General features: G+C 36.8%; 1 protein-coding gene across 11 annotated transcripts in view; it reads right to left on the bottom strand.

Moving 5' to 3' along the window:
- The window catches only part of Tmem62 (transmembrane protein 62), a 44,235-nt gene that overhangs the window by 16,000 nt on the left and 884 nt on the right, over positions 1–27,351 (bottom strand). For 2 of the 11 annotated variants that reach the window (XM_074065787.1, XM_074065782.1), the window contains 9 exons: positions 26,054–26,191; positions 23,959–24,004; positions 20,080–20,221; positions 17,825–17,949; positions 17,578–17,700; positions 13,382–13,537; positions 9,777–9,936; positions 4,950–5,063; positions 2,006–2,090 (listed from right to left, as the gene is read on the bottom strand). In XM_074065787.1, the coding sequence (XP_073921888.1) occupies positions 2,006–2,090; positions 4,950–5,063; positions 9,777–9,936; positions 13,382–13,537; positions 17,578–17,700; positions 17,825–17,943 (757 nt within the window). In that variant the 5' untranslated portion in view covers positions 17,944–17,949; positions 20,080–20,221; positions 23,959–24,004; positions 26,054–26,191. Of the gene's footprint in view, positions 1–2,005; positions 2,091–4,949; positions 5,064–9,776; positions 9,937–13,381; positions 13,538–17,577; positions 17,701–17,824; positions 17,950–20,079; positions 20,222–23,958; positions 24,005–26,053; positions 26,198–26,825; positions 27,337–27,351 lie in introns of those variants that run through there. The other 9 variants (XM_074065783.1, XM_074065781.1, XM_074065784.1 and 6 more) reach the window with 8 other exon arrangements.

Genomic DNA, 27,351 nt, shown 5'->3' with positions numbered 1-27,351 from the left:
CAGTGAATGGTGAAATGACTGAAAACAGGTGAGAAAGGTTATTTAGTTGTACCTATATTCATTTTTTTGCTGGGGTTGGGGGACTGGAGTTTGAACTCATGGCTTCACACTTGCCAATCAGACACTCTACCGCTTGAGCCACACCTCCTAGTTGTACCTACATGTTTATGACTCTCTAGCTATTGCTAATAGTCAATATTAGTGCATTTATATATTTGTAAATAGTTTTACTAAAAAAATGAGGGGAAAATGTATTACTCTTTTGTATAAATATACCTGTGGAAGTTTCCTGAACCAAAAGATCATTCAAAGCATGGCTACCCAGTGGTATCAGCCTAGGTTTATTGACAGGATACTATCTAGCAGGAAATAACCCACACTCATAAAATTTGGCAAAAGAATTTTAGCAGCTACTGAGGTGGCATGCCAAAAAAATTTTTATTTTTTGTTTTTTGGGTGTTTTAAGGTAAGAGTCTTACCACATAGCCAAGGCTGGCCTGGACCTCACAATCATCCTGTCTCTGCCTACGTAGTGCTAGGATTTTAGGTACATGCTACCATGCCCAGCTGACATGCCAAATCCTTATTATGAATTCTTTAACTGGGGTGAAATTCAATAGATTTCACCCATGTTATAGAGCACCTCCTGTGGACAAAACATCAACCAGATGTTTGCATATATGTCATTTAGGGTGGCTGGTAATCATCCTAAGAAGTCTAAAGTGAGGCATGATTGTGACATTAGGAAAATATTTCCCTGAGTCACAGGCTTCTAACAGTGAGGAAATGGTTAAGAAGAGTGAGAAGGAATCTGGTTAAGACTTAGGGTTCTCTCTACTTACTGCCCGTATTTGGAAATTCACTGCTGGGCATGGTGGTAAATGCCTGTAGTCAGCACTCAGGAGGCAGGAAGATTGTGAGTTTGAGGTCAGTCTTATCTATAGGGTGAGACCCTGTCTCAAAATAAGAAAAAGAAAGAGAAGGAAGGAGGGAAAGAAAGAAAAGAAGGAAGAAGAGAGGGAGGGAGGGAGGGAGGAAGGAAGGAAAGAAATTCACATTCCTCTAAAAGGGGTTGCATATTAATAATTATCAATTGACCCTCATTAGCCATTACTATTTTGCCGATATCTTCTAGGTAACTCAGGAATTTAGCAAATATAGTTAGGGGACACATACAAGGACAGACATCTGTCAGGGCCCCAGGCAAAGTCACCTTTACAACTTTTTATAGCCTGCTCTGTGCATGTAATTCAGAAGTATATACCACTTAAGTTTTATCAAGTTTTAATAGTGCCTTATCTTTAACTTTGGAACTAATAGGGTATTTTTTAAATTTAAAAGTATTTCAAATATAAAAATTACATTAACTAGCTACTTATATTAAAACCTGGAACTGGGCACTGGCAGCTCAGCTCAGGCAGTTAGATGGGGAAGATCACGGTTCAAGGCCAGCTCTGGTAAATAGTTCGCAAGACCCCATCTCAACCAATAGTTGGACGTGATGGCACACACTTGTCATCTAAGCTACACAAGAGGCTGACACTGGAAGGATCTCAGTTCCTGATGGCAGGAAACCTAAATAGTAGGATCGTGGTCCAGGACAGCTTGTGCAAAAAATGAAACTCTATCTCTAAAATAGCCAGAGCAAAAAGGGCTGGAGGTGTGGCTCTAGTGCCAGAGTGCCTGCTTCACAAGTGTGAAGCCCTAAGTTCAAACCCAGTACTGCCAAAAATAAAAAACCAACTTGGGTCATTTTGAGCTATATTGTAGTTTTTTCCCCCATTTTGATTGAGTCTCACTTTACTTCCATGTAGCAGCAAAAAAAAATTTTTTTTGAATGTTTTTCTTCAAGATTATGGAAGAAGAGATGTAGTTTGAGGATCAAACCTCACAGAGCTCATGCAAAGACAATGCACGATATCATTATTTATTGTGTGGTTATAATGAGGACAGTGTGTAGTACTTTAAATAAAGTTTTCCAAGAATAAAAGGAGCCTTGACTAACCTTTTAGTTCTGGGTATGCCAGATACCTAAAAGTGATGAGAGTGGTGAGCTGGATCAGTACAATCAGCACAAAGAAGACTCGGGCCTGCAGAGAGAGATGTTAATGTAGTAGACGCATGGCACCACTCTGGGGAAGTTTGTAAACTGGCCTCATAACCAAATGGAAATGGCATCTGTGATACTGTGATATAATTAGAAATACACATTTTGGTCTTCATCCTCAGTTCCTGGCCATAGCTCCTAAAACCTGTGTAATTTTCTAAGTGGTAACAGAAAATAATAGATCATTATTATGACAGATGTATTTTGTCCACAGTTCCTGAAACACCTCTGGAGTAAGAAGTGAAAGGAGTGTCTTCTGGGATTATAACAAGCCTCTTCCATGTTAATAAAGTGACTTTGGGAAAGCCGTTAAGGATGGGGGCTAGTTGGTAAGGAGACAAACCATGTGCTGAGGATTGGACCTTTTAGCCTCACACCAACTTGCCTGTTAGGGAAGGAGGTTGAATTCATCACTCATGGCCAGTGCTTTAATCAGCCATGCCTACATAATGAAACCTTCATTAGAAACCCTAACTGAAGGGGTTCAGACATCTTCCAGGGGGGTGAGTACTTGGAGGTGCAGGGTGAGTGGCGTGTGCCTGAGGAGGGCATGGAAGCTCATGCCTGACCACCGTACCTTGTGCCCTGGCCTTCCTTCTGACTGATGCTGATTGTATTCTATAATAGACAAGTAATCTAGTAAGTAAACTGTTTTCCTGAGTTCTGTGAGTTGTTCTAGCGCATTATTGAATCTGAGGAAGGAAGACTTGGAAATGTCTGATCTACAGCTGCTTCAATAGAAGCACAGGTGACATCCTGGACTCATGATTGATGTCTGAAGCAGGGTTGTGAGAGTGTAGCATTGCACCCTTTAACCTATGGGGTCTGTACTAATTCCTGACAGTTAGTGTCAGAACTGAGTTAAATTATAGAACACCTAGTCAGTGTTCCCTGATACCTAGAGAATTTTTTGGCTTAGAAGAACCCACATATTTGTTATTAGAAGTATTGTGTACATATAAAGAGAAACAGATGGGTTTTGTTTTTTAGCACCATTAACAAAAAAATGACTCTATAAGAGAAATACATGGTCAAAGAAAATCAAACATCTGATCCACTGATAAAGAAAATTATAAATTGCTTCATCATTTCTTTTTGTGGATTTATTTAGATCAGTATTTGACTAAGTTGTTTTATACAATTATATTAAATGATTACAGTATTCCACTTAAATTGTATGAGAAAGATAATTTGTTTTGTTGTATTTAAAGTTATTTTTGAGGAAAAAAAACACTACGCAGTACACTGCAGGATAACTGAGTAGAGACTTCATTTTTCTGCTTTCTCCATCAAGAAGTAATTCACTTGGAGAAAACCTCACAGAAGATCTAGGGACTTGTTTCTCAAAGTATGGCTCCCAGACCATCACAAGAATAGAATAACCTTGAGCCTGTCAGGAATGCAGAATCACAGACCCCATCTGACCCCTACTGAATCAGAATCTGTAAAAATAATTTTCCCAGGTGACTAATACATACTTGTTAGTGTGCTTACCACTTGAGCCATGTTTTTTTTGTTTGTTTGATTTTAGTGGTACTGGGATTTGAACTCAGAGCCTCACGTTTACAAAGCAGGTGCTCTACCACTTGATCCACTCTGCCAGCCCTTTTTTGTGTTGGGTAGTTTTGAGATAGGGTCTCTTGAACTGTTTGCCCAGGCTGGACTCAAGCCTTGATCCTCACAATCTCAACTAGCTAGGATTATAGGCATGAGCACCCAGCTGGAAATATTTTTTTAATTTTGTTTTTGAGATAGGGTCTTGCTAACTTTGCTTGGACCAGTCTTGAATTCAAGATCCTCCCTGCCTCTGCCTCCTCCATAGCTAGGATTACAGGCATGTACCACTACTCCTGGCTCCATTATTTTTAAAAAGCTCAATCATACAAGTAGTAAAAGTAAATTAAAACAATGATTTCACATTTCAAGTCTGTTATAATATACCCTAAAGCTATCTTTAGGAGGTTTAAATTTTCTTTACAATATGTCTTTTTTATATTTTAAGTTAACATCAAGGAGAAATAGGATTTTAGGGCAGAAGAATATAATTACCAGTTTCTCTGAAGACAGTTTAATAGTGTACACTAAAAACTAAGAAAACTCTTTCAAGAAAAGATTTAATAGGGCCTACTATATACTGGGCATACCAAACAAAGATCCCTGTCCTCATGAGGCTTATATTTTAATGAGAAGGATAGGAAAAAAAACTAATGAATGTAATACAGTAAATAACTTGACCAGGAACCAGTGGCTCATGCCTGTAAACCTAGCTACTCAGGAGGCAGGGAGGATCGAGGTTCAAAGCCAGCCCGGGGCAAGTAGTTCACGAGACCCTATCTTGAAAAAACCCATCACAAAAAAGGGCTGGTAGGATAGCTCAAGGTGTATGCACTGAATTCAAACCCCAGCGGTGCAAAAAAAAAAAAAAAAAAAAAGTGTCATTATAATAATGAAGGAAAGTATATGAAATAGTGTCACCCTTTGTTCTAGCAACTTGTAGGAGTTTATCCCAAGATACTACATTAACAACATATGCAAAAGTTTAGTTAAAAGCATTATTCACATATTAGAGGAAAAATTGGAAACAACTTAAAACTGGGAAGTATTAGTGACTAGCATCCTTAGTTATCGTGGTTTTATGACATTGGTTAGAACCAGGCCCAGACGACTTATATGGCCCTGCCTCTGCTTATTCTAATTCAAATCAACTTGAAAGCATTTTATTCTTCTAAAATAACTAAACTTAATTTATAAGGTTTGGCTTTCTTGATGACTATATTATTTAGAATTTTGCATTTATCAAATTCAGTAAAAACACATATATTACTTAACTGAACTCACTTACCACAATGTAGTGGTCAGTAAGGAGAATAAATGATGCCAGGGGATCAAATGTGAGATGAATGTTCTCTTGAACAGAAAATATGTGGTGAACCTTCTTACTTCTTCCAGCAGAATCCTAGTGTAAACAGCGGAGAAATAATCACATGCACATTTATGTATGTATAATGTCTAATTACACACATTACTTACAAGAGTAAATTTCTAATACTTTTATCAGTTATCTGTAAATTAACTACTAACTACTTTTTTCACTTAGGTTTTCCTTGTAAGTACTTTTTTTTTTTTGGCTATACTGACGTTTGAACTCAGGTCTTCATACTTGGTAGGTAGGTGCTCTACCACTTGAGCCACTCCACCAGCCCTTTTTGTGTTGGGTACGTTCAAGATAAGGTCTTGCGAGATTGAGGAAGACTATAGAAAGTGGAGAGATCTCCCATGCTCATGGATTGGTAGAATCAACATGGTAAAAATGTCTATACTCCAAAAGTAATGTACATGTTTAATGCAATTCCCATCAAAATTCCAATGACATTCATTAAAGAGATCGAAAAATCTACCGTTAAATTTATATGGAAACACAAGAGGCCACGAATAGCCAAGGCAATACTCAGTCAAAAGAACAATGCTGGAGGTATCACGACACCTGACTTCAAACTATATTACAAAGCAATAACAATAAAATCAGCATGGTACTGGCACAAAAACAGACATGAAGACCAGTGGAACAGAGTAGAGGACCCAGATATGAAGCCACACAACTATAACCAACCTGTCTTTGACAAAGGCGCTAAAAATATACGATGGAGAAAAAGCAGCCTCTTCAACAAAAACTGCTGGGAAAACTGGTTAGTAGTCTGCAAAAAACTGAAACTAGATCCATGTATATCACCCTATACCAATTATTAACTCAAAATGAATCAAGGATCTTAATATCAGACCACAAACTCTAAAGCTGATACAGGAAAGAGTAGGAAATACTCTGGAGTTAGTAGGTATAGGTAAGAACTTTCTCAACAGAACCCTAGCAGCACAGCAACTAAGAGATAGCATAGATAAATGGGACTTCATAAAACCAAAAAGCTTCTGCTCATCAAAATAAATGGTCTCTAAACTGAAGAGACCACCCACAGAGTGGGAGAAAATATTTGCCAGCTACACATCAGACAAAGGACTGATAACCAGAATATATAGGGAACTTAAAAAACTAAATTCTCCCAAAATTAATAAACCAATAAAGAAATGGGCAAGTGAACTAAACAGAACTTTCTCAAAAGAAGAAATTCAAATGGCCAAAAAACACATGAAAAAATGCTCACCATCTCTAGCAATAAAGGAAATGCAAATTAAAACCACACTAAGATTCCACCTCACCCCTGTTAGAATAGCCATCATTGGCAACACCACCACCAACAGGTGTTGGTGAGGATGTGGGGGAAAAAGGAACCCTCTTACACTGCTGGTGGGAATGTAAACTAGTACAACCACTCTGGAAAAAAATTTGGAGGCTACTTAAAAAGCTAGACATTGATCTACCATTTGATCCAGCAATACCACTCTTGGGGATATACCCAAAAGACTGTGACACAGGTTACTCCAAAGGTACCTGTACACCCATGTTTATTGCAGCACTATTCACAATAGCCAAGTTATGGAAACAGCCAAGATGCCCCACTACTGACGAATGGATTAAGAAATGTGGTATCTATACACAATGGAATTTTATGCAGCCATGAAGAAGAATGAAATGTTATCATTCGCTAGTAAATGGATGGAATTGGAGAACATCATTCTGAGTGAGGTTAGCCTGGCCCAAAAGACCAAAAACAGTATGTTCTCCCTCATATGTGGACATTAGATCAAGGGCAAACACAGCAAGGGGATTGGACTTTGATCACAAGATAAAAGCAAGAGCACACAAGGGAGGGGTGAGGATAGGTAAGACACCTAAAAAATTAGCTAGCATTTGATGCCCTCAATGCAGAGAAACTAAAGCAGATACTTTAAAGCAACTGAGGCCAATAGGAGAAGGGGACCAGGTACTAGAGAAAAGGTTAGATCAAAAAGAATTAACCTAGAAGGTAACACACACACACAGGAAATTAATGTGAGTCAACTCCACTAGCAAAAACCTTTGTTCCCTCCTATTATTGCTTATACTCTCTTCAACAAAATTAGAGATAAGAGCAAAATAGTTTCTTCCGGGTATCGAGGGGGTGTAGGGGAGAGGGAGGGGATGGAGTGGGTGGTAAGGGAGGGGGTGGGGGCAGGGGGGAGAAATGACCCAAGCATTGTATGCACATATGAATAATAAAAAAAAAAAAAGATAAGGTCTTGCAAACTATTTGCCTAGGCTGGCTTCAAACTGCAAACCTCTTGATCTCTGCCTCCTGAGTAGTTGTAAGTACTTTTGATGGCACTTCTCTTAAACCCTATAATTCTAAATTTAAAAATATCACCATACCCTGAAAGAACATCTTCATTTCCCTCTGTTTGCTGAAAAGGTCTAGAAATAATAACAAACCCAATAGCAATGAGTAGTGGGGCTAGTGTCCAGTTTGTGATCTCAAAAAAGCAGTTCTTACTAGGTTTCTTCTTAGAGAAATGGCTGATTCCTGTTCTTGAATAATAAATGCACAAGAAGATGTTGGAATATTTTATCATACCAATAACTAAGAAAACTAATACAAAGGGTTGGGTGTGATGGTGTAACCTATAATCCCAGCTACTCAAGAGGTAGAGATCAGGAGGATTGCAGTTTGAGGCTATTGCCAACCAAAAGATGAAGATGGTGAAAAAAAAAAAAAGATGAAGATGGTGGTACATGCCTATAATCCCAGCTATGTGGGAGGAATGTGTAGGAGGATCAAGGTCCAAGGCCAGCCTTGGGAAAAACATGAGACTGTCTAAAAAAATAACAAGCAAAAAAGGATGGGGATATGGCTCAGAGTGAAAGGCACTGAATCAAACCTTAATAGCACCAAAAAAATAAAAAGAAAATTAATAAAGAGTACTGGGATTGTGTCAAAGGACTTAGTACTCAATATGAAGAAGCTCCCACTAGCCAAAGATGGAACAATTTGAGCATCAAAAAGAACAAATGAAACAGATGGAAACATATATATATATATATATATATATATATATATATATATATATATATATATATATATACTTAATCTTTAAATTCATAATGATACTAGAAGTAAAGGAAGGACTCATTCATCATCTTTGGCAGATCCTAATGAATCAACTCATTATTCTGAAAACTGGTTTAGAAAAGGGAATGGGGGAAAAATCAAGAATTTGCCTATGCCGGTAGCCGATGGCTCATTTCTATAATCCTAGCTACTTGGGAGGCTGAGATCAGAAGGATCAAGATTCCAGGCTAGCTTAGGCATAGTTCATGAGACCCCCATCTCCAAGATAACCAGAGCAAAATGGACTGGAGGTGTGGCTCAGGTGGCAGAGTGCCTGCTTTGTAAGTGCGAAGTCCTGAGTTCAAACACCAGTCCCACCAAAAAAAAAAATTTTTTTTTGCATTTCTTTTCTGAACTCTGTTATCTCAATAGTAAATAAATGAGGGAAATTTTTCTTTATAGGAGTATTCTAATTACTACTTCCTTAATAAGGAGAGAGAATTTGAATATTTACCATTTTATAACCAATGAAAAATGAATCTAGGCAAAGATCGTCAATGGCTGCTAGAAACCCTTCATAAAAAGCTGATGGAGCGTGCTGGAGTTGGCTCTACTGGCTCACAAGGTCCAACTGATAAATGTCCAGGAACTTTGCAGGCTGCTTAGATTGTGTTTGCAGCTGCTTAGCATCATAGTTCACTGTGGCTTAAAACCAGGCATGGTAAAAAGATTTGTGCCATGGAAATTGGCACAAACCAAGAGCCTCTCCTTCCTCCACCTCCATAGCCCATCCCAAATTGGTTGATGAATATTTGCCAGCACCCTAATAGGTAAAGGCTTCCAACACCTGAATACATGATCAGTGCATCTAGATAAAATCATTAAACATCCAAAAAGCATTCTTTCCAAAAACCAAAAACTCAAATCTAATCACACCTCTAAATCTAATTGCTAGTTATAGAAATTGTTGGGGGTGGGCAGAGGAGGATGTTAAATAATACCACATGGATTTAAACAGCAAAAATCCAGAATACAGGAAATGCTATAGGATCAAAGTTTCAGTTTCCAAAGAAAACTTATCCCCTGAAGAATTTGAAGAAAGTGCTCTATTTTGGTAACTGTTATCACTTCTACTCTGGCAGGTGCTAATGAATTAAATGCTCCAAACAACCAGAACAAGGACAAGCACACTTTTACTACATATGCTATCAATGCATTCTCCCCTGCAAAAAAGTTCCTTTGAAGCCTTGAAATTTCTGTGTCCTAGGAGCTTTCAAATAGTGACACAGCTGTCCTCCACTTAGAGACAGTAATTAAAGCCATGGACGTATAAATACATGATTTTTGACCTATGCTATTGTCCTGAGGTATTTTGGGGAATTTGCCCCCTTATTAAAAGACTGTGGCCAAAGTTGGAATTTTAAAAAGAACATGATTCCTGGGGCTAAGAAGAGTGTGTGTGAGGGAGAGACATGGCCAGTAGAGACACTTCTATCTTCTGCCCAGTTTTTAATCTAATAGAATTACTCCTTAGTGCCCATCTTCAGAATATACTAAATATAGTGTATTCAATTTTCTTACTGTTTATTAAACTTAGTTTCTTTACAAATTGACTTAAAAAATCCCAAATCATAGTTCATTGTGGCAACAGCCTAATCATTTTAATAGCAAACTGAAAATTACTAACTTACCTGGACTATTACTTCTATATTATGTGTCTCATTACTGTAGTTTCTGGGATTCCACTTCAGTATGAAAATAGGACCAGACAAATGAACAGCCTGTCCTAAGTTAACTCCATCAATCTTAACAGTGACAGAAGTAATAGAGGATAGGGAAAAGGCCAAGACTCTAAAATGAGAGCATATACAAAAATACATAGTTTCAGATATTTGTCATTGTTTTTATAAAGGAGAATAATTCTATTATAACCTGAAAATATATAATTACAGAAAGAATCACCACATTGTACAACTGTAGGGACCGCCATACAATTCAAGAAACCTGAGTTGGTAGGAAATTATAAACTATTCTTTAGCTTTTTAGGGAAGAAAATCAGTTTCTTTTGAAAAATTTAATGAGGATAGATTCAAAATTCTTTCTGAAGAGACTACTGAAACCCTGTGTTTTCTCTTAAAGAGAATATAGGATGGGCACCTCATTAACCTGATGTCAAGTCTGTAATCTACTCATCTGGATCCTAATGTATCTGCCCAGAAGAAGCAAGATCACAACCAGAGGTACACTACCAGGCCCTTTCAAATAGTATGCAACTGATGCCTAGTTCCAATCAAAAAACCTGATTGACAGAAGTGTATTCCACTTTATTATTGATCATAAATAAGTAAGTAAATAAATAAATGTAAACAGATTGGTACCATTTATTTCAGATTAATTAGTAAAAACTTTAAAATGTATAATAGTCAATACTGATAAGAATGTTGTGTTAGCTGAAGCACCAATGGCTCATATCTGTAATCCTAGCTATTTGGAAGGCTTAGATCAGGAGGATCAAAGTTGGGGGCCAGCCTGGGTAAATAGTTCTCAAGATGCCATATCCAAAATAATCAGAGCAAAATGGACTGAAGGTGTGGTTCAAGCAGTAGAGCACCTGCTTTGCAAGTGTGAAGCTCTGAGTTCAAACCCCAGTTACCCTCCTCCCCCAATAACAACAAAAATAGAATGCTGTGGATTTGACACTCGTATTTCTTGGTAACATTATAAATTAGCGTCTGTTTTTAAAGTAATTGGGTAGCTGGCACACTGATGGTGGGAATGTAAAATGGTGCAGCCACCATGAAAAAATGCTAGGGCAGCTCCTTAAAAAACTTAAGCATAAAAACCAGGCATGGTAGCTCATGTCTGTAATCCTAGCTACCTAGGAGGTTGAGATTGGGAGGACTGCAGTTCAAGACCAGCCCAGGCAAATACTTCTCAAGACCACATCTCCAAAAAGAACCAGAGCAAAGAGATTGGAGGTGTGGCTCAAGCAGCAGAACGCCTGCTTTGTAAATTCAAAAGTCCTCAGTTTAAACTCCAGTCCTACCAAAAAGAAAAAAATTAAGTATAGAATTATCATATACTCATGTATGAAAATGGAAAAATGAGATATGTTGAAACTATTCTAAGAATGGAGGAAGGGGGGATAAAGGAGAATGATGGAGGGGGTAAATTTAACTATGATATATTATAAGCACTTATAAATGTCACAATGGACCCCTTGTACAACAAAAATATGATAAAAATTTGTATCATAATGTACCTCCTGTACAAAAATTGATAAAAATTTATTTAAAAAAAGTATCATATAATTCAGCAATTTCACTTGTGAAAGCAGAGACTTGAGGAGATATCTGTACAACCATGTTCATAGAAGCATTATTTAGTATAGCCAAAAGGTGGGTACAGCCCAAGAAGTCCACCAACAGATGAAATGGATAAATAAAATATGGTACATAAATACAATGGAATAATATTCAGCCTTAAAAAGGAAGGAGATTCTGACACATGCTACAACACAGATGAACTCTTAAAGACTTTATGTTAAATGAAATAAGCCAGAAAGAAAAGGACAAATTATGGTTTCACTTTTGTAGAGTACCTAGACTAGTCAAATTCACAATACTTAGAAAGTAGAATGGTGGTTGTTGGGCTGGGGAGAAGAGGGAATGAGGAAGTACTATTCAAAAGTACAGAATGTTAGTTTTAAAAGGTGAAAAAAGTTCTGGAGAGAGTGATCATGGTTGTACACCATGTGAACATACTTAATGCCACTGAACTGTACACTTAAAAATAGTTCACATGACATATTTTATCATTGTCAAAAAGAATATGGCTGGTAGAGTGACTCAAGTGGTAGAGCACCTGCCTAGTAAGCATGAGGCCCTGAGTTCAAATCCTAGCACTGTCTAAATAAATTAAAAAGAGAGAGAGAGAGAGAGAAAGAATAGTGATGCAGGGCGCCAGTGGATCATCTATAATCCTAGCTACTTGGGAGGCTGAGATCAGGAGGATCTCCATTTGAGGCCAGCCCTGGCAAATAGTTCTCGAGACCCCATCTCCAAAATAACCAGAGCAAAATGGACTGCAGGTATGGCTCAAGTGATAGAGTGCCTGCTCTGTAAGCATGAAGCACTGAGTTCAAACCACAGTCCCACAAAAAAAAAAACTAATAATAATTTTAGAATAATTTTATTAATCAGGTGATCTTTATCAGCAGTCCTAAAAGAATTCAAATTCTTTTACCTTGAATCCCACTTATAGAAATCTACCTTAAAGAAATAGAAAAAGAATCTACATGCATGAGATGTACATTCTCAAATAAGAAAAACTTAAAATTCCACTAACAAGTTAGAAAACAGTTACATAAACTGTGATATGTTCTCTGTGTTGAAAGAAAAAAATGACAGTGGTAGTATATATCTGTAATCCCAGCACTTGGGAGGCTGAGGCAGGAGGATCTGGAATTCAAAGCCAGCCTGAACTACATAACAAGACCCTGGGTCAAAAAATCAAGGGCTGAGGGTATAGTTCACTGGTAGAACATTTGTCCAGCATGGATGAGTGTTGGGTGTGATCCCTAACATAATAAATAAAAAACAAACAAATAAATGTGAGATACAAGATAAAAATATGCAAATAAAAGGCTGGAATAAAATAACACAAAAATAACAGATATTGGATTATGGGTTTGTGAATAATTTAAAATTTTTTAGAAGCTTAAAAAACTATATAATTGGGGGGCTGGGATATGGCTCAGTGGTAGAGCACTTGCTCAGCATGCATGAGGTCCTGGGTTCAATCGCCAACACCACCCAAAAAATAATTATATATTTTCATTGAATGGGAATGAAATAGCAAGCAATTTATCTTTATATAATTTTAGGTTGTCTAACTTATTGAGAAAACTAAAGGGAGACATCTCATAGCTTTCATATTGTAATGTAATCACAATGACGACTTATTCTCCATCAACATCAAATCATAAGTCAATTCTGAAACATTTTTTTTTTTATTCATATGTGCATACAAGGCTTGGTTCATTTCTCCCCCCTGCCCCCACCCCCTCCCTTACCACCCACTCCACCCCCTCCCGCTCCCCCCCCTCAATACCCAGCAGAAACTATTTTGCCCTTATCTCTAATTTTGTTGTAGAGAGAGTATAAGCAATAATAGGAAGGAACAAGGGGTTTTGCTGGTTGAGATAAGGATAGCTATACAGGGCATTGACTCACATTGATTTCCTGTGCGTGGCTGTTACCTTCTAGGTTATCAATTCTGAAACATTACAACATACCTGATGTGTGTTGAGTGAAGGATTCTTTCTAGTGGTTCATGTTTAGCACAAGTATAGAGCAGTGATTTAGGATTAGTGATAAGAACCACAGGCCACTTGCCAAAAGTCAAATCTGCAAAGCTAAAGAGGTCATGATCAAAAGCAAAGATCCGGTACCTAGAGACCAGAAGATAGAGGGATAATTTAATCACTTCATATTATAAGAGGGCTTGATGATAATACAAAGAGCAAACATAAAAATATAAACTAGAGCTTTTTTTACAGGATACATTCAATTACAGAATAAATAATACTGTTTCTCTTTCTTCCCTCGCCCCTATTGCTTTATCCTTCATGTTGTGACACATCAACGGGGCTCTGACTGAGGCAACAAATTTAACAGTGCTGTACATTAATGTCTGGTACATAGCTTGTACTCTTTAATTTTTAAATGAATAGTAACTGAATTAGTTCACTGTATTTTTAGATAGTACTTTAAGGCTATTTTGAACTTAAGACATTCATCATAAGCCTAAGATCTGACATTCTTCATTCCATCAACAATGCTACATAAAATATTAAAATGTTTGATATAAACACAAGAAACATTTCTTGTGCTTTAGAATTTTTATTTCTGTAATTGCAAAGAAATTAAAGTTGGGCTGGAGGCATGGCATGACTCAAATGGTAAAGTGCCTGCCTAGCAAGCGTGAGGCCCTGAGGTAAATTAAAGTTTTGATTTTCCAAATATACAATGAAATATATAAAATGTTCATTAAAGAGCAACCAAAGTTTACATTTTCTTCCTTCCTTCCTTCCTTTTTCTATTTTTTTTTTCTTTTTGTGGCGCTGAGAATCAAACTCAGAGCCTTGAACCTACTAGGCAAAATGTTCTACCACTGAGCTACGTCTCCAGCCTCTCTGCTTTCTTTTAGAACTGAGAAAAGAAATGATTAATGATGACAGACACAATGATGCTCAACAAATATTCTACATGCTCGCCAGCATTTGCCAGTCTCCCGGGCTATGACCAGAAGTGACAAGTATCACACTTCTGGTCCAAAGTACTTAAGAGTAGGTGTGAGTTCTCTGCTCACTTCTCTTCCCTGGAATTGATATGCTGAAATAATGGCACTGTAAGATGGGGAAAGTCAGGTTTTGCTCTGTTCCTGGCTTCCATGAAGTGAAGAACTCTGATCTACCACATTCTCCCCATCTTGTCAGACTATAACTTCTGAAACCACATTCCTGGAGTAGATAGCCACTCTTTCTGACTCGCCCCACATCAGAAATTTCTGAGGTACCAGCCTATAGCCACTGTGGAGGCCAAAGGAGTTTCAGCTTATGTCAGCAGTGGTCAACATGCTGTTCAACACTAATTTGTGCTAGTCTTGAACATACGAGCTCAAGTAATCCTCCAACCTCAGGGGACTATAGGTATGCAACCGCTTACCTGGCTCTACTTCTGCCACTGAGCTATTTGTCTTCTGTATCTTACATGATTTTTGTTCTTCAAGTATTGCCTTTTTTTTTTTATTTGATTGACTTTTTATAGTGTACCACTTTGATTCCCATCTTTCATTTTTAGTTATTCTCTTAGTGGTTACTCAAGATTATAATTAGCATTTTAAAATTGTAACAATCTAATTTGAATAATACCAACTTTGTTTCCATACTATGTAAACACTCTGCTCCTATATACATCTCCTTGCATCTCCTTCATATTATTATTACACAAAATATCTTTATTCATTGTATGCTTATTAACATGGATTGATAATTAGTTTTGTGCCCTTACTTTTTAAATCATATGATAAAGAGAAATCATGTACTATATCAAAAGTACTAATTGGCTTTTTATGAAGTTAAAACTAAGAAAGATGGAGGAAGTTGGAATTACCGAGTCACCCTATGGAGGGGAGTTGCCCTGACTCATACTGGACTAAAGGAATGAAAAACAAATGTTATTGTGTTAAGCCACGGATATTTCTGGTATTTGCATCAACAAGGTCCAGCCTGATACTATCAATATATGAACTGTTTGAAAATATTCTTCTAGGGCTGGTAGAGTGGCTCAAGTGGTAGAAAACCTGCCTTGCTAACAGAAGGCCCTGACTTCAATTCCCAATACTACCAAAAAATTATGTTATTATAGCTAATACAATTTACAAATCTATAAGAGCAGGTAAAGGTTAGGTCCTTTTGTAAACTCCAGATTAAACCCTTGGCTTAAAACACAGAAAAGCAATGGAGGAAAGAAAGGAAATAGTTTCATAGTCAGCATCATAACTTCTAATTGCCTATCTGTTTAGGAGAAATAAAGCAATTGGCCAAGAGTTAGGAGGGCTGCCTGGCAACAGCAATCACAGCCCAACCCAGAGCCTCACAGTCTCGAACAGACTTAGTTCATGTAATTATAGTTGTCATGTAAAAAAAAAAGGCTAAGCATAGCTCATAGTTTCTAGAAAAGCCAACCAAAATGAGAGTATCTTCAAAGATGTAAAGCTACAGTTTAATTAAGCAAGATAGGTATATAGAGTTAACATATTCAAATTCAACAAGTATTTATTGAGTGCCTAATATCTTCGAAGCAGACTCTGAATAACTTAAATAATAATTAAACAATGAAACAATAAAATGGTTCTTTTTTTTTGAGATAGAGTCTTGCTATGGAGCCCAGGCTGGTCTCCAACTCACAAATTCACAATCCTCTTGCCTCAACCTTCTGAGTACTGGGATTACAAGCATGTACCACCTACCTGGCTGGAGATGGCATTCACCTATACTTAAACTATGTCACTTAAACACTAATCAAAAAAAAAATCAGAAGAAAAAAATACATCTATATTTTTATGGTGGTACTGGAGTTTGAACTCAGGGCCTCACACTTGTTAGGCAGGAACGCTACTGCTTGAGCCATTCCACCAGCCCTTAACTATATATGTTTCATAAATAGTTTTTTATTAGACAGACCTTAATAAAACCAACTGTTTCATCTGAAGAATTTAAATCAGTAACATCTTGTGGCAATAAGTAGAATGATACACAGAAAATTCAGGAGAAAAATGACATTTTTAGTCTTAGTGCTTCTCAAAGCATGGGCCATAGACCAGCCCAGACCCACACGATTAATAGTTCTAGGGTAAGGTCTAGGAATTTTTATTTTTAACAAACTCCTTCATAAGTCTGTGCACAATAGAGTTTAAAACTACTTCCTGGGAAGACAGGGGAATCCCAGCCTGAGGCCAGTCCCAGACAAAAACGTGAGACCCAACCTAAAAAATAACTAAAGCAAAAAAAGGGCTGGGAGTATGGCTCAAGTGGTAGAGCACTTGCCTAGAAAGCACAAGGCCCTGAGTTCAAATCCCAAGACTAAAAACAGCCAAAACAACAACAACAACAAACCAAACCAGGTATGGTGTGGCATGCCTGTAATCTCAGCTACTGGGGATGTGGAGGTAAAAGGACTGCAGTCCTCTGCAGTCCAAAGCCAGCCCAGGAAAAACTGGGAGACCCTATCTGAATAATAAACTAAAAATAAAAAGGGCTAGAGGCATAGGTCCAGTCAGGCCCTGAGTTCAAACACAAATACTGCCTAAATAAATAAATATTACTTCCTAATGGATGTGACATAGTGAAGATAAATAACACTGTTAAAACAAAGATTTTGTATAATGACAAAGATTGCCACATATATAATTACTTATAAAAACAGAAATACTGAGTCAAGCATGGTGCTGCATGACAATAAACTCAGTACTTGGCAGGCTGAAGCAGGAGAATCAAGAGTTCAAGGCCAAGCCGGGCACCAGTGGCTCATGCCTATAATCCTAGTTACTCAGGAGGCAAAGATCAGGAGGCTTGAAGTTCGAAGCCACCCTGGGCAAATAGTTCACAAGACCCTATCTTGAAAAAACTCATCACAAAAAAGGGCTCGTGTAGGCCCTGAGTTCAATCCCTAGTACCACAAAAAAAAAAAAAAAAAAAACAGAGTTCAAAGCCAGCCTGGGCTATATAGTGAGTTGGTGACCAGTCTAAGCTACATAGTGAGACCCTGTCTCAAAAAAACAAAACCAAACCAAAACAAGAACAAAAACCCCCAGAAATATCACAAGTTTTTCCTTCACTGGGACCACCTGTTATGTTAATAAGACAAGTATCCTTGTTTTAGCAAAACTTACATGTGTAAGTCTTACTTTGTGGGGTAGTTCTCTTACCTTCTATTATCTTTCCAGTCTCCCACCTCAAGTTCCAAAGTGCCTTGGAAATGACGAGTATGCAAAACAGGCATCAATCCACCAAGTGTATGGAGGTGCCCACACAAGTAAGCTGTAGCTGAACTAATCAATGAAAAATAAATGGAATAACAAAGGTTATTTGTGATGCCAAACCAATGAGAAAGTCTCTTTAGAAAATCAAGACAGGTACAGCAACATGAAAGAACTAAAAACAATTAGTTTTCACCTCATTATTGTCCGGATTCCTGGTGATGGAGAAAGGATAGTAGATGTTGTATAGTGTCCAAACCAAATTGTATGGTTGCTCCAACTGCTTTCCGTGGCCAATAATAAGAGCTCCTTCATCTGTTTCTAAAATGGAAGAAACATGGATGAACCTTTAATTAGGGTTCAGGCTAAAATCTAATGTCAATCGGTTAAACAACTCTCCTTAATTTGTATAATAATAGTTACATTGTATATATGGCCTAAATCTTACTAGTCAACGACCTGAATGATCTCTGTAAGTTTCAAACTGTTTTTATATATATTATAATTATTTGATCCTAAAATAACTCTGCAATAAGTAGGGAAGATATTATCCCCATTTGATAGTTAAGGACACTGGGAAATAAGGAAGTTAACACTAATCTTTTCAGCTATAATATACCACATTGCAATAAAAATGGAAAGGACATTGAAACTGAATTTCTAAAATATGTACATATGTCCCCAGAAATACTTGTACTTAAATGTTCGTAATAGCTCTAATCCTAAGAGGCAAACGTGAGAAGTCATCAACAAATATATCCGTAGTGCTGTCCTGCAATAGAAAGAAAAAACTACTAGTGCACACAACCACATGGATGAATCTCAGAAATACCATACTGAATATAAGAGGCCAGATCCAAGAGTAAATGCTGTATGATCTCACCTACATAAAACTTCCGAACAAACAGAACTCACTTATACCAGTAGAAAACTAACCATTCATTCCAAAGAGAGTGAAGACAGACTATACAAGAAACCTACATCATGGAAATGTTCTCAGTCTTTATAATGATTATACAAGTATGAACATTTGCCAAACTCTTCAAACACTAAAAATAAGTACATTTTATTATATGTAAATCATACCTCATAATACTGATTTAAAAAATAATTTGCAAGCCGGGTGCTAGTGGCTCATGCCTGTAATCCTAGTTACTCAGGAGGTAGAGATAAGAGGATCAAGGTTTGAAGCCAGCCCTGGGCAAATGGTTCTCAAGACCCTATCTTGAAAACCCTATCATAAGGAAGGGCTGATGAAGTGGCTCAAGTGGTAAAAGCGCCTGCCTAGCAAGCATGAGACCCTGAGTTCAAACCTCAGTGCTGCCAAAAATGAATAAAAATTTGCATATACTTATATATGCATTGATCCTATCTGTAAAGTTCTTATAGCAATAAATTTTTGGGTTCAAGCTTCAGTATTTCTAATTGTGTTTGAGGTAAGACCAAGGAATCTGCATTTTATAACAACCCAGTCGATTTTCATGTACCTGATCCTTGAAAACACTAAATAATAGAATTTAATAGAAGTTAATCAACTTTGAATAAAGATAGTTGGTAACTTGGAAACAAAATATAATTTAATTAAATAAAATGCCTAAAATAACACAATACATTTGAAAACTTTGTTCTCTCTCTCTCTATGTACTGGGGGTTTGAACTCAGAGCTTCAAACTTGCTAGGCAGGCACTCCACTACTTGAGCCGCATCTCCAGCATGAAAATTCCATTCTCTTGATCTCAAGCTCCTTTGAACCTTCATATTACTCAGAGCCTCTTTTGGTATTTAACAAATCCTTCTGTTTATTATAGTTATTTCTGTAGGTCTTATACTCTGCCACTAGATTCAATACTGTAAGAAAGGAGGGACTTGATCTTATCACTTCTGTTTTTACATATAGGCAGTACATGTATCTTACATAGGGCCATATGCTCATTAAATAATGAATTAGCATGTGTTATACTAACAAATAATGAGAGGGTCTCAGATGTAACTTTATAGGCAATTGTGATCCAGCAACAGTTTTCATCTTGCCAAAAGTACTTGATAGAAACTCATCTATTTCAGTAGTTGTCCTTTTATTAGAAAAAATACAGACCACCAATTAGTACTGGCAACTGTGGGGAACTGGCAATATACCATGTAGTACACCAAAATGTATGTTCCGCAGCCTGCAAAGTGCATCCTGAACCTAGTACGCATTTCTTAAATGTTTAATGAATAAATGTAAAATGTCAGGTGTTTCTTTCCCAGATTTTGGGATAAGAACAGGGCAGTAATAATAGGGCTCAAGCAACCAGTAGTTTCAAGCCATAATTATAGCCACAGTAACATTTTTGAGTGTTTCTAATAAGAATTTGTTTGCATAGGATACTTTAAAATTATCCACATATATCCAAGAAAAAAATAAATACAGGTAAACTACAAAGGGAAGTGAGATTTTTTTTACCATACCTCATCTAAAATTCCAAAGAAATTATAGGGTCTCTTAGGCCCTGGATTTTTGGTGGCATCTACAGAGATGAAAGAATAGTTGCCATAGGGAGTTGTGTGGACATAATGGAAAGAACCATCCCAACGCACAGCAGAGTATTTCCTAGAAATACAAGACAAGAAAGTTTTAGTGCAATCATAAAAAAGACAGGATGAATTTAAATTCCATCCCTCCTATCACACCAGATTTTGCTTCCCTTGAAAAGGAGATTTACTGATCTGGCAGAGAGACTAAATGTATATTGATAAAGTCATTTAGGAAATTTTTAAAAGTTCTCCCATTAGCTCTAAAGATAGCATACATGAATTCATCAATAACCAAACCCAAGGTCACCAAACAAAGCAGAGAAGGTAAGTATTTTAAACAATTCCCTAAACATTCAAAAAGAATCAGAATCTAATGAAATGGTTTTTGTCAGTCATTAAAACATTTAGCAGGAGCCTAGTGAGTGCCTAGCAAGTCTTAGTGTAGTGAGGTTCGGAAGGTGTTTACTTCTTGAAGTAGGATTACAGATGTTCAATTCATAGGGAAGGATTGCAAAGATAAAGTCACCAAGTCAGGAGAAAAACATTTGTCTAGAGCTGGGCCTGTAAACTTTTTTGTTCTCTAAAAACACAATGATAACATATGCAGGGGTCACATCCAGTAAGAAAGTACTCATTAACTTCAGTGTCAACAGTGTTCAAGTGGCTATAAGGTTGGAGGGTGAAAAACAGGGAGAAAGGCTGGGTAAGACAGCACCAAGTAGGTACCCGTTAAGCATTTGTTAAATGAATGAGAAGGGAAGTATAGATTATACTGGGGGCACACGTACATTAGTCAAATGCCAGAACCTTGTAAGAAAAGTTGGCTTCGTATTTTATCTAAGTATCTTATATAATGTTTTACCTAAGAGCATAGATAGAAAAATACAAGTAAACACCAAAACTTAATGTTCTACCAGGAAGCCATATTCAAGCAAGAACAACCATCAAATATATCATAATCAAAATAAATATATCATAGACATTATAATTAATATTCAAAAATTAGTCAAAACTAATTTAAAGTCAATTATTTCTATTGCCCTTCTAGAAATTTCTATTTATGAGTTTTATTCCACATAAAATTTTTATTTATATTTTTTCCTGCTTAATTTATCTTTCAGTTATTCCTTAGGATCTAAGAATCTCATATATGTAGCTTCCTTTCCTACATTTTTGGGTCTTTTTTTGGTGGTACCAGAGGCTGAACACAGGGCCTAGCAAGTGCTCTATGATTTGAGCCATGCCCCTATCCTTTTTTCTTTTTATTTATTTTTGAGACTCTTGCTGCCATTGTCCAGGCTGGCCTCAAACTCACTATCTTCCTAATTTTACTGAGGTTACCTACATGACTTCTTTCCTAAAGTTTTGATACATGAAAATCTAACTGTATAGGGCTGGGGATATCGCTGAGTGATAGAATGCTTGCCTACCATGTGCAAGACCCTCGTTCAGTCTTCAGTACTGAAAAAAAATCTGACTAAAAGCTAATTGGCTATTTGAACATAGAGGTTAAAGCATATGGCATTAACATACTCTGAATTCTGAATCTGGGCATGCTCTAGAGTGTTGTTTTGTTTTAGTTGTGTATGTATTATGTATTTATTTTTCAGTGCTGGGGATCAAATCCAGAGCCTAAATACTCTACCACTGAGCTATTTGCTCCATCCCTGGGGCAATATTAAGATGCAATTTTAAATTTTTCTCTTTTTTTTTTTGGTGGAACTGGGGTTTGAACTCAGAGCTTCGTATTTGCAAAGCAGGCACTCTACCACTTGAGCCACACCTCCAGTCCAAGATTCAATTTTAGCTTTAATTTTTTTCTTCAGGATGATATTTCTAGACCTCTGGAAAAATGGTATTTATTACATTCACATAAATTTTAGGTGGTTAGAAACAAATAATAAGGTTAGAAAGATTTTAAGTTTCTAATTATACTTTACGTTTCTAATAACCACTGAGGCCCCAAATCCTGTTAAGTCTTTCTTGAAAATGTCTTAACTTCATGCCCACAGTCACCATCAAACATACAAAGTTAATAGGAAGTGAAAGATTTTTATCCCTGTCATTTTTCTTTCTCATATTAACAAGGGGACAGCTTCCTCTTCTAAGTATGGTGACTAATTATACAAATTCAGTTAGCAAACCAATGCTTTTTAACCTGTCATCCTCATATTGTTCTCACCACCCACATATCTAAGAACTTTGCTCAGACATTGGTGTCTTCTATTTATTTCATATCATAACTGGACTATTGCAGCACCCTCCTATTTGGTACATGTAACTTAATCTCTCTTTTTTCCTTTTTTATTGTGAGATTACCTTTTAGAAAAGACTATTTTCATTGTGTTCCTCGGGTCCTTAAGACCCTGTACTAGAAGGGCTAGAGGTATGACTCAAGCAGTAGAATGCCTGCCTAGCAAGCACAAACCCTGAGTTCAAAACTCAGTGTCACAAAAAAAAAACCTCTAAAAAAAAAAAAAAAGGGCTGGCAGAGTGGCTTAAGTGGTACAGTCCCTGCCTAACAAAGGCAAGGACATGAGTTCAACCCCCAGTACCACCACCCTGCCCCCCAAAAAAAGAATCTTGCTGGATTGTGAACTGTTGCCCATCACACTAAATTTCAATGGTTGTTTCTAAAAACTTCCATAAATTATACCTATTCAGTGTCATACTAGTCATCAATATGAACTGGTGATACCAGTTTTCTTACTGTCCTGTCAAAAGCTCGTTTTAGCTTTTAAAGCTCTGTTCATGCCTATCTTTTTGTATAAAATATACTCCTTGGCATTTCTTAGTTCTCTAAATGCAAACCATCTTTTAAGATTAAACACAATTTTTACTTCTTTAAAAACTCTTCTCTATGTCCACTCTGTGCTGATCTCTGCCTTTTCTTATTTCTCATAGTGATTATCATGTGTAGTAAAGAATGCAGCATTTCATCAGCCATTCCATCATGTCCTTTTCTAATTTATCCCTAAATAATTCTGATCTCCCTTAACTAGACTATAAGTTGTTTGGAGGCTCCTCCTTCCCTTGACTATGCAACTGGGCTTTTAACGAACACTTGCTACTTGATTGCATGGCACTGAATGCCCTAAACAGAAAGTGAAATTGCACCCAAAAGAATTCAAACCCACTTAAATTAGACAGTTAGTTTTCTAACTCAGATATTCCTAACCTTTTTTACGTTCATGATGTAAAATGTTAATGTTTTGCTAATTGGATGAAAGGATAAAGCAGCCAGGGTTGACCATTGAGTTCTCCAGTCACCTCATAAACTGAGAAAATCAGTGTCTCAGCATTGTGAAAACTCACCTCAGTAGTCAGGATGACAAGCTCTGATATAAATGACTTCTACTGCGCGCGCACGCGCGCGCGCACACACACGCGCGCACACACACACACACACACAGAAATGTATAGAATATTAAAAGTACTGGTGACCAACACAAAGCTATCTGACACAAAAAGAATTAAAGGAAAGAGCCAGGTGGCCCACAGCTGTAATCCCAGCACTCAGGAAGCTGAGGCAGGAGGATCACAACTTTCAGGGCAGCCTGGGCTACATAGCAAGACTTTGTCTCAAAAAAAAAAAAAAAGAAAGAAAAAGAAAAAAAATCAACAGAAAATCTTCAAACAAAAAGAATTGAATCTGTCACACAGAAAAAAGACAGTTTCTTTTTCTAAATTACCACAGGTTCTTTATATAAAAATTTTATTCATTAAAAAATGTTTTCACTCATTCACAGAATTGACTGCACCCTCCTTGTAACAGACTCTGTTTAGTGGTCTGTCTTCTGTTCATTTCAGTACCTGTAATAATTCTTGACGCTGTCCAGACTTGGAATGTTGTATACATCTAATTGAAAAGAAAAAAAAGCAAACATTCATCTATACAAAAAAGAAAAATGTAAATATGTTCACAACTAATGAAAGATGATGATTCTGTCTATAACACTTAAAATGATAGAATGCCACTCAATTAGATTAATAATTTTTAAAGCCTGATAGCTTAATGGAACTCAGATTATCTTGAAGATGTAAAGGCACTTAATATACTGGAGAATAATAGGTACTTTTAAATTTTTATTCAGAATATATATTAGTAAAAGTTCTAAGACTGGACTGTTGCTGCTGCTGTGTTAATCATGGGAATCCTAGAAGCCAGAAAGAGGTGAATTCATGACTGAACTATAGATCCATGCCACATATCTCTAAACAACAGATCACTTTAACATCAGAGACAAAGCCCTCCTCTTCTTAAATCTTAAAAAAGATTCAGCGGGAAAGGGGTTACAAATGATAAGAAGCACAGTTAAAGGTATCATAGAACATTTATCTGGAAACACAATGATTTCATAGAGCTTGACTGGCTTGCTGCATTAGCTAAAATCATTTATCATCTTTGACTTCTGGGAATGCACTAAATTTCTAATACCCTCAGAGAATAAGCTCTGAGTTCAATTTAGGACAGAAAAAATCTTAATATGAATGCAATCCACTTGCTAAAAAAAAAACAACCCTGTTATAGTAAATCTTAATTTAAAAAACTAGCTTCCTTACCTATCTTAATACAATTTTAGAAACATATATACATATGAATATATGTATATGTGTGTATATATACATATATATATATATATATATATACACTCATGCCATCAGCATTCATGCTTGTATAAATTAAATTACATATTATGAACTCCAAAGAACTACACAATTTATTTAATCACAAGTCTTTTTTATATTTATGGCTTAAAATAGTAGCTTGGCTTAGAAATCTTTTTAATATATGTAATTTACTATTTATTGCAAAAGAACTTGACCTATACCAATGATTAAGATTAGGATAAAAGGGAGATGTAAACACACAAGAGAAAGTTGTAAGCCAAATATCCTATTTTAATTTATAATTCCTAGTTGTTTTGTAAGAACTATTTATAAGCAGGGCATTTTTCTGGTCAAACCAATTGCTATGTATTTTGACAAGGAGACTTTATCTGTTCAAAATGGTAATTCAAAAAATACATATATGTACTCATCAGCAAATATCTAATTAATAAGAAAGTCAACCTTTGGGTTAGGGGGCTTGGTTCAAGTGGTAGAGTGCTTGCCTAGCATGCACAAAGCCTTGGGTTCAATCCCCAGTACCACCAAAAACAAACAAAAAACAAAACAAAAAAACAAGAAAGTCAACCTTTATAAAACAACCAACCATACTAGCAGGTCTCTTAGAAAAGAGTTCATTTCCTTACTAACACAAATATGATAATCTAAAAGAGGGAAGGGATTATCTATTTCTCCACCTATGTTTGTGGGATTTAAATGACCCTGTCTTGAATATACCCAACAACAAAAAGGGCTGGTAAAGTGGCTCAGGCGGTAGAGTGCATGCCTAGCAAACACGGAGCCCTGAATTCAAACCCCAGTACTGCAAACAAACAAACAAAAAACTAGAACAATCCCATCACCCCCACATTCTCTTCTAATGCCTCTTTGTAATCAGTTCCTCCTCCCACCCTTACTCCTGGCAACCACAACCTGTTTTTTTGTCTATAGCTTTGACTTTTCTTGAATGTCATAAAAGTGGAATCATGGATTTAGCTTCTTTCACTTAACAAAATGTAGGTTTTTAAAAAATATATGCCCACATGCGTTTTGGTAGAAGCTATTCTTCACATAAAGAAGAAATTTTGAAATGAAACCAACTTTCATTTCAGAGGCTGACTGTGGCCTCTGAAGTTTTAAAATCATGTATCTAACTATGTTTCAGAGATGTGGTCTTAAGCATATCTAAAATTATATTACACTTTCTCATTTTATAATTTATACTCTAAAGACTTTAGGGTCCTGAAACAACAACAACAAAAAAATCTGGTTTTTATTATACCTGGGTCTTGGCTCTTACCATGGTTTCCTTTGATATCCAGCCACTTGGTTTTCTCCAAGACTTTTGTCTTCTTCAGAATACCATGGTAAGTTTGCCATTCTACTTCCTGCTGCCTGGATCCCAGCTGTTCCTTTGTTTTGGCATCTGTCAGGTCTCCTGTAGGTTTACACAAGAATAATAGTGTAAAATTAACTCCAGGAGGTTTGCTTTTTTTTTTTTTTTTTTAAAAAAAGGCACACTGAAGAAACAAAGATAAAAGTACTCAACATGTACAAGATAATCACTTTTGAGTCTACCTATGTCCTAAGAAAGCCATTTAAACCAACAAGACTATCTCAGCAAGGGCTTTGTTTATTATAAGTTAACAAGTGCCTATCTAACCTCCTGTGATACTAGAAATGGGTTGTGAAATATATATATACACACATATGTATATATATATATTTTTTTTTAAAGAGAGCTGTACAAAATGCATCAACAGACTGACAAAATGGGAATCCTTTATAAGAAATTTCAACACTCCAGAAGTTGTCTAATATCTATTGCAACCTATTTTCCAAACCTAAAATCAGTATGTGATTTGACCAAGCATTATGTTTACAGCAAGAAGTAATCTGGAAACCAGATGTAGTGGTGCAAGCTTATAATCTTAGCATCTGGAAGCTAAGGCAGGAGGATTGAAAGTTCAGGCTAGCCTGGGCTACATAGCAAGACCAAGTCTCATTAAAAAAAAAAAAATCCGGAATGTGTAGTTTGAAAAATGAAATGCCAAAATTTCTAGGAAACTAACCAGAACACTTGACATGGGGGCTTTTTCATTCACAGAGGAGTGACAGCCCGTCGAATTAGCAGAGGTGTTTCACTGAGGTGAGTGGCAGATGAACCACCCAGTAAGCAGGCTAGATGCAGCTTCCGCTTCTCCCCACCACACTTAGGGAGCACCTTTTCAAGGGCTTGAAAAGTCTAGGAAATCCAAGTTCACAAAAGCATCAAGGAATGAAGAAAAACGGCCCTGAGTCACTTGAAGTCTCAAACAACTGCAAATCTAAGATTAGTTTATAGGGAAAGTTAGCAAGGAGGAGAACTTTTGATTACTTGTTAAAGAACTTTCCCTAAATTCTCAGAACCAGCACAAACTAGTACCGTTAAAAACCATATACAGACACAGCAGAGAGCACCCTGACACGCAGCACGAGCCTTTCTCCTACTGCTTCAACAAAACCTTGAGATGCAAAGCTTTTCGCGTGGATACTGACACCATTATCCATTGGCAAAAGGAATTCCAAAATCCCATTCCCTCTGCCTCCCAGGACTCG

The sequence above is a fragment of the Castor canadensis genome, chromosome 2 (genome assembly GCF_047511655.1).
Source record: "Castor canadensis chromosome 2, mCasCan1.hap1v2, whole genome shotgun sequence".
Classification (NCBI taxonomy): Eukaryota; Metazoa; Chordata; class Mammalia; order Rodentia; family Castoridae; genus Castor; species Castor canadensis.
This window is presented reverse-complemented; position numbering and strand designations above follow the sequence as displayed.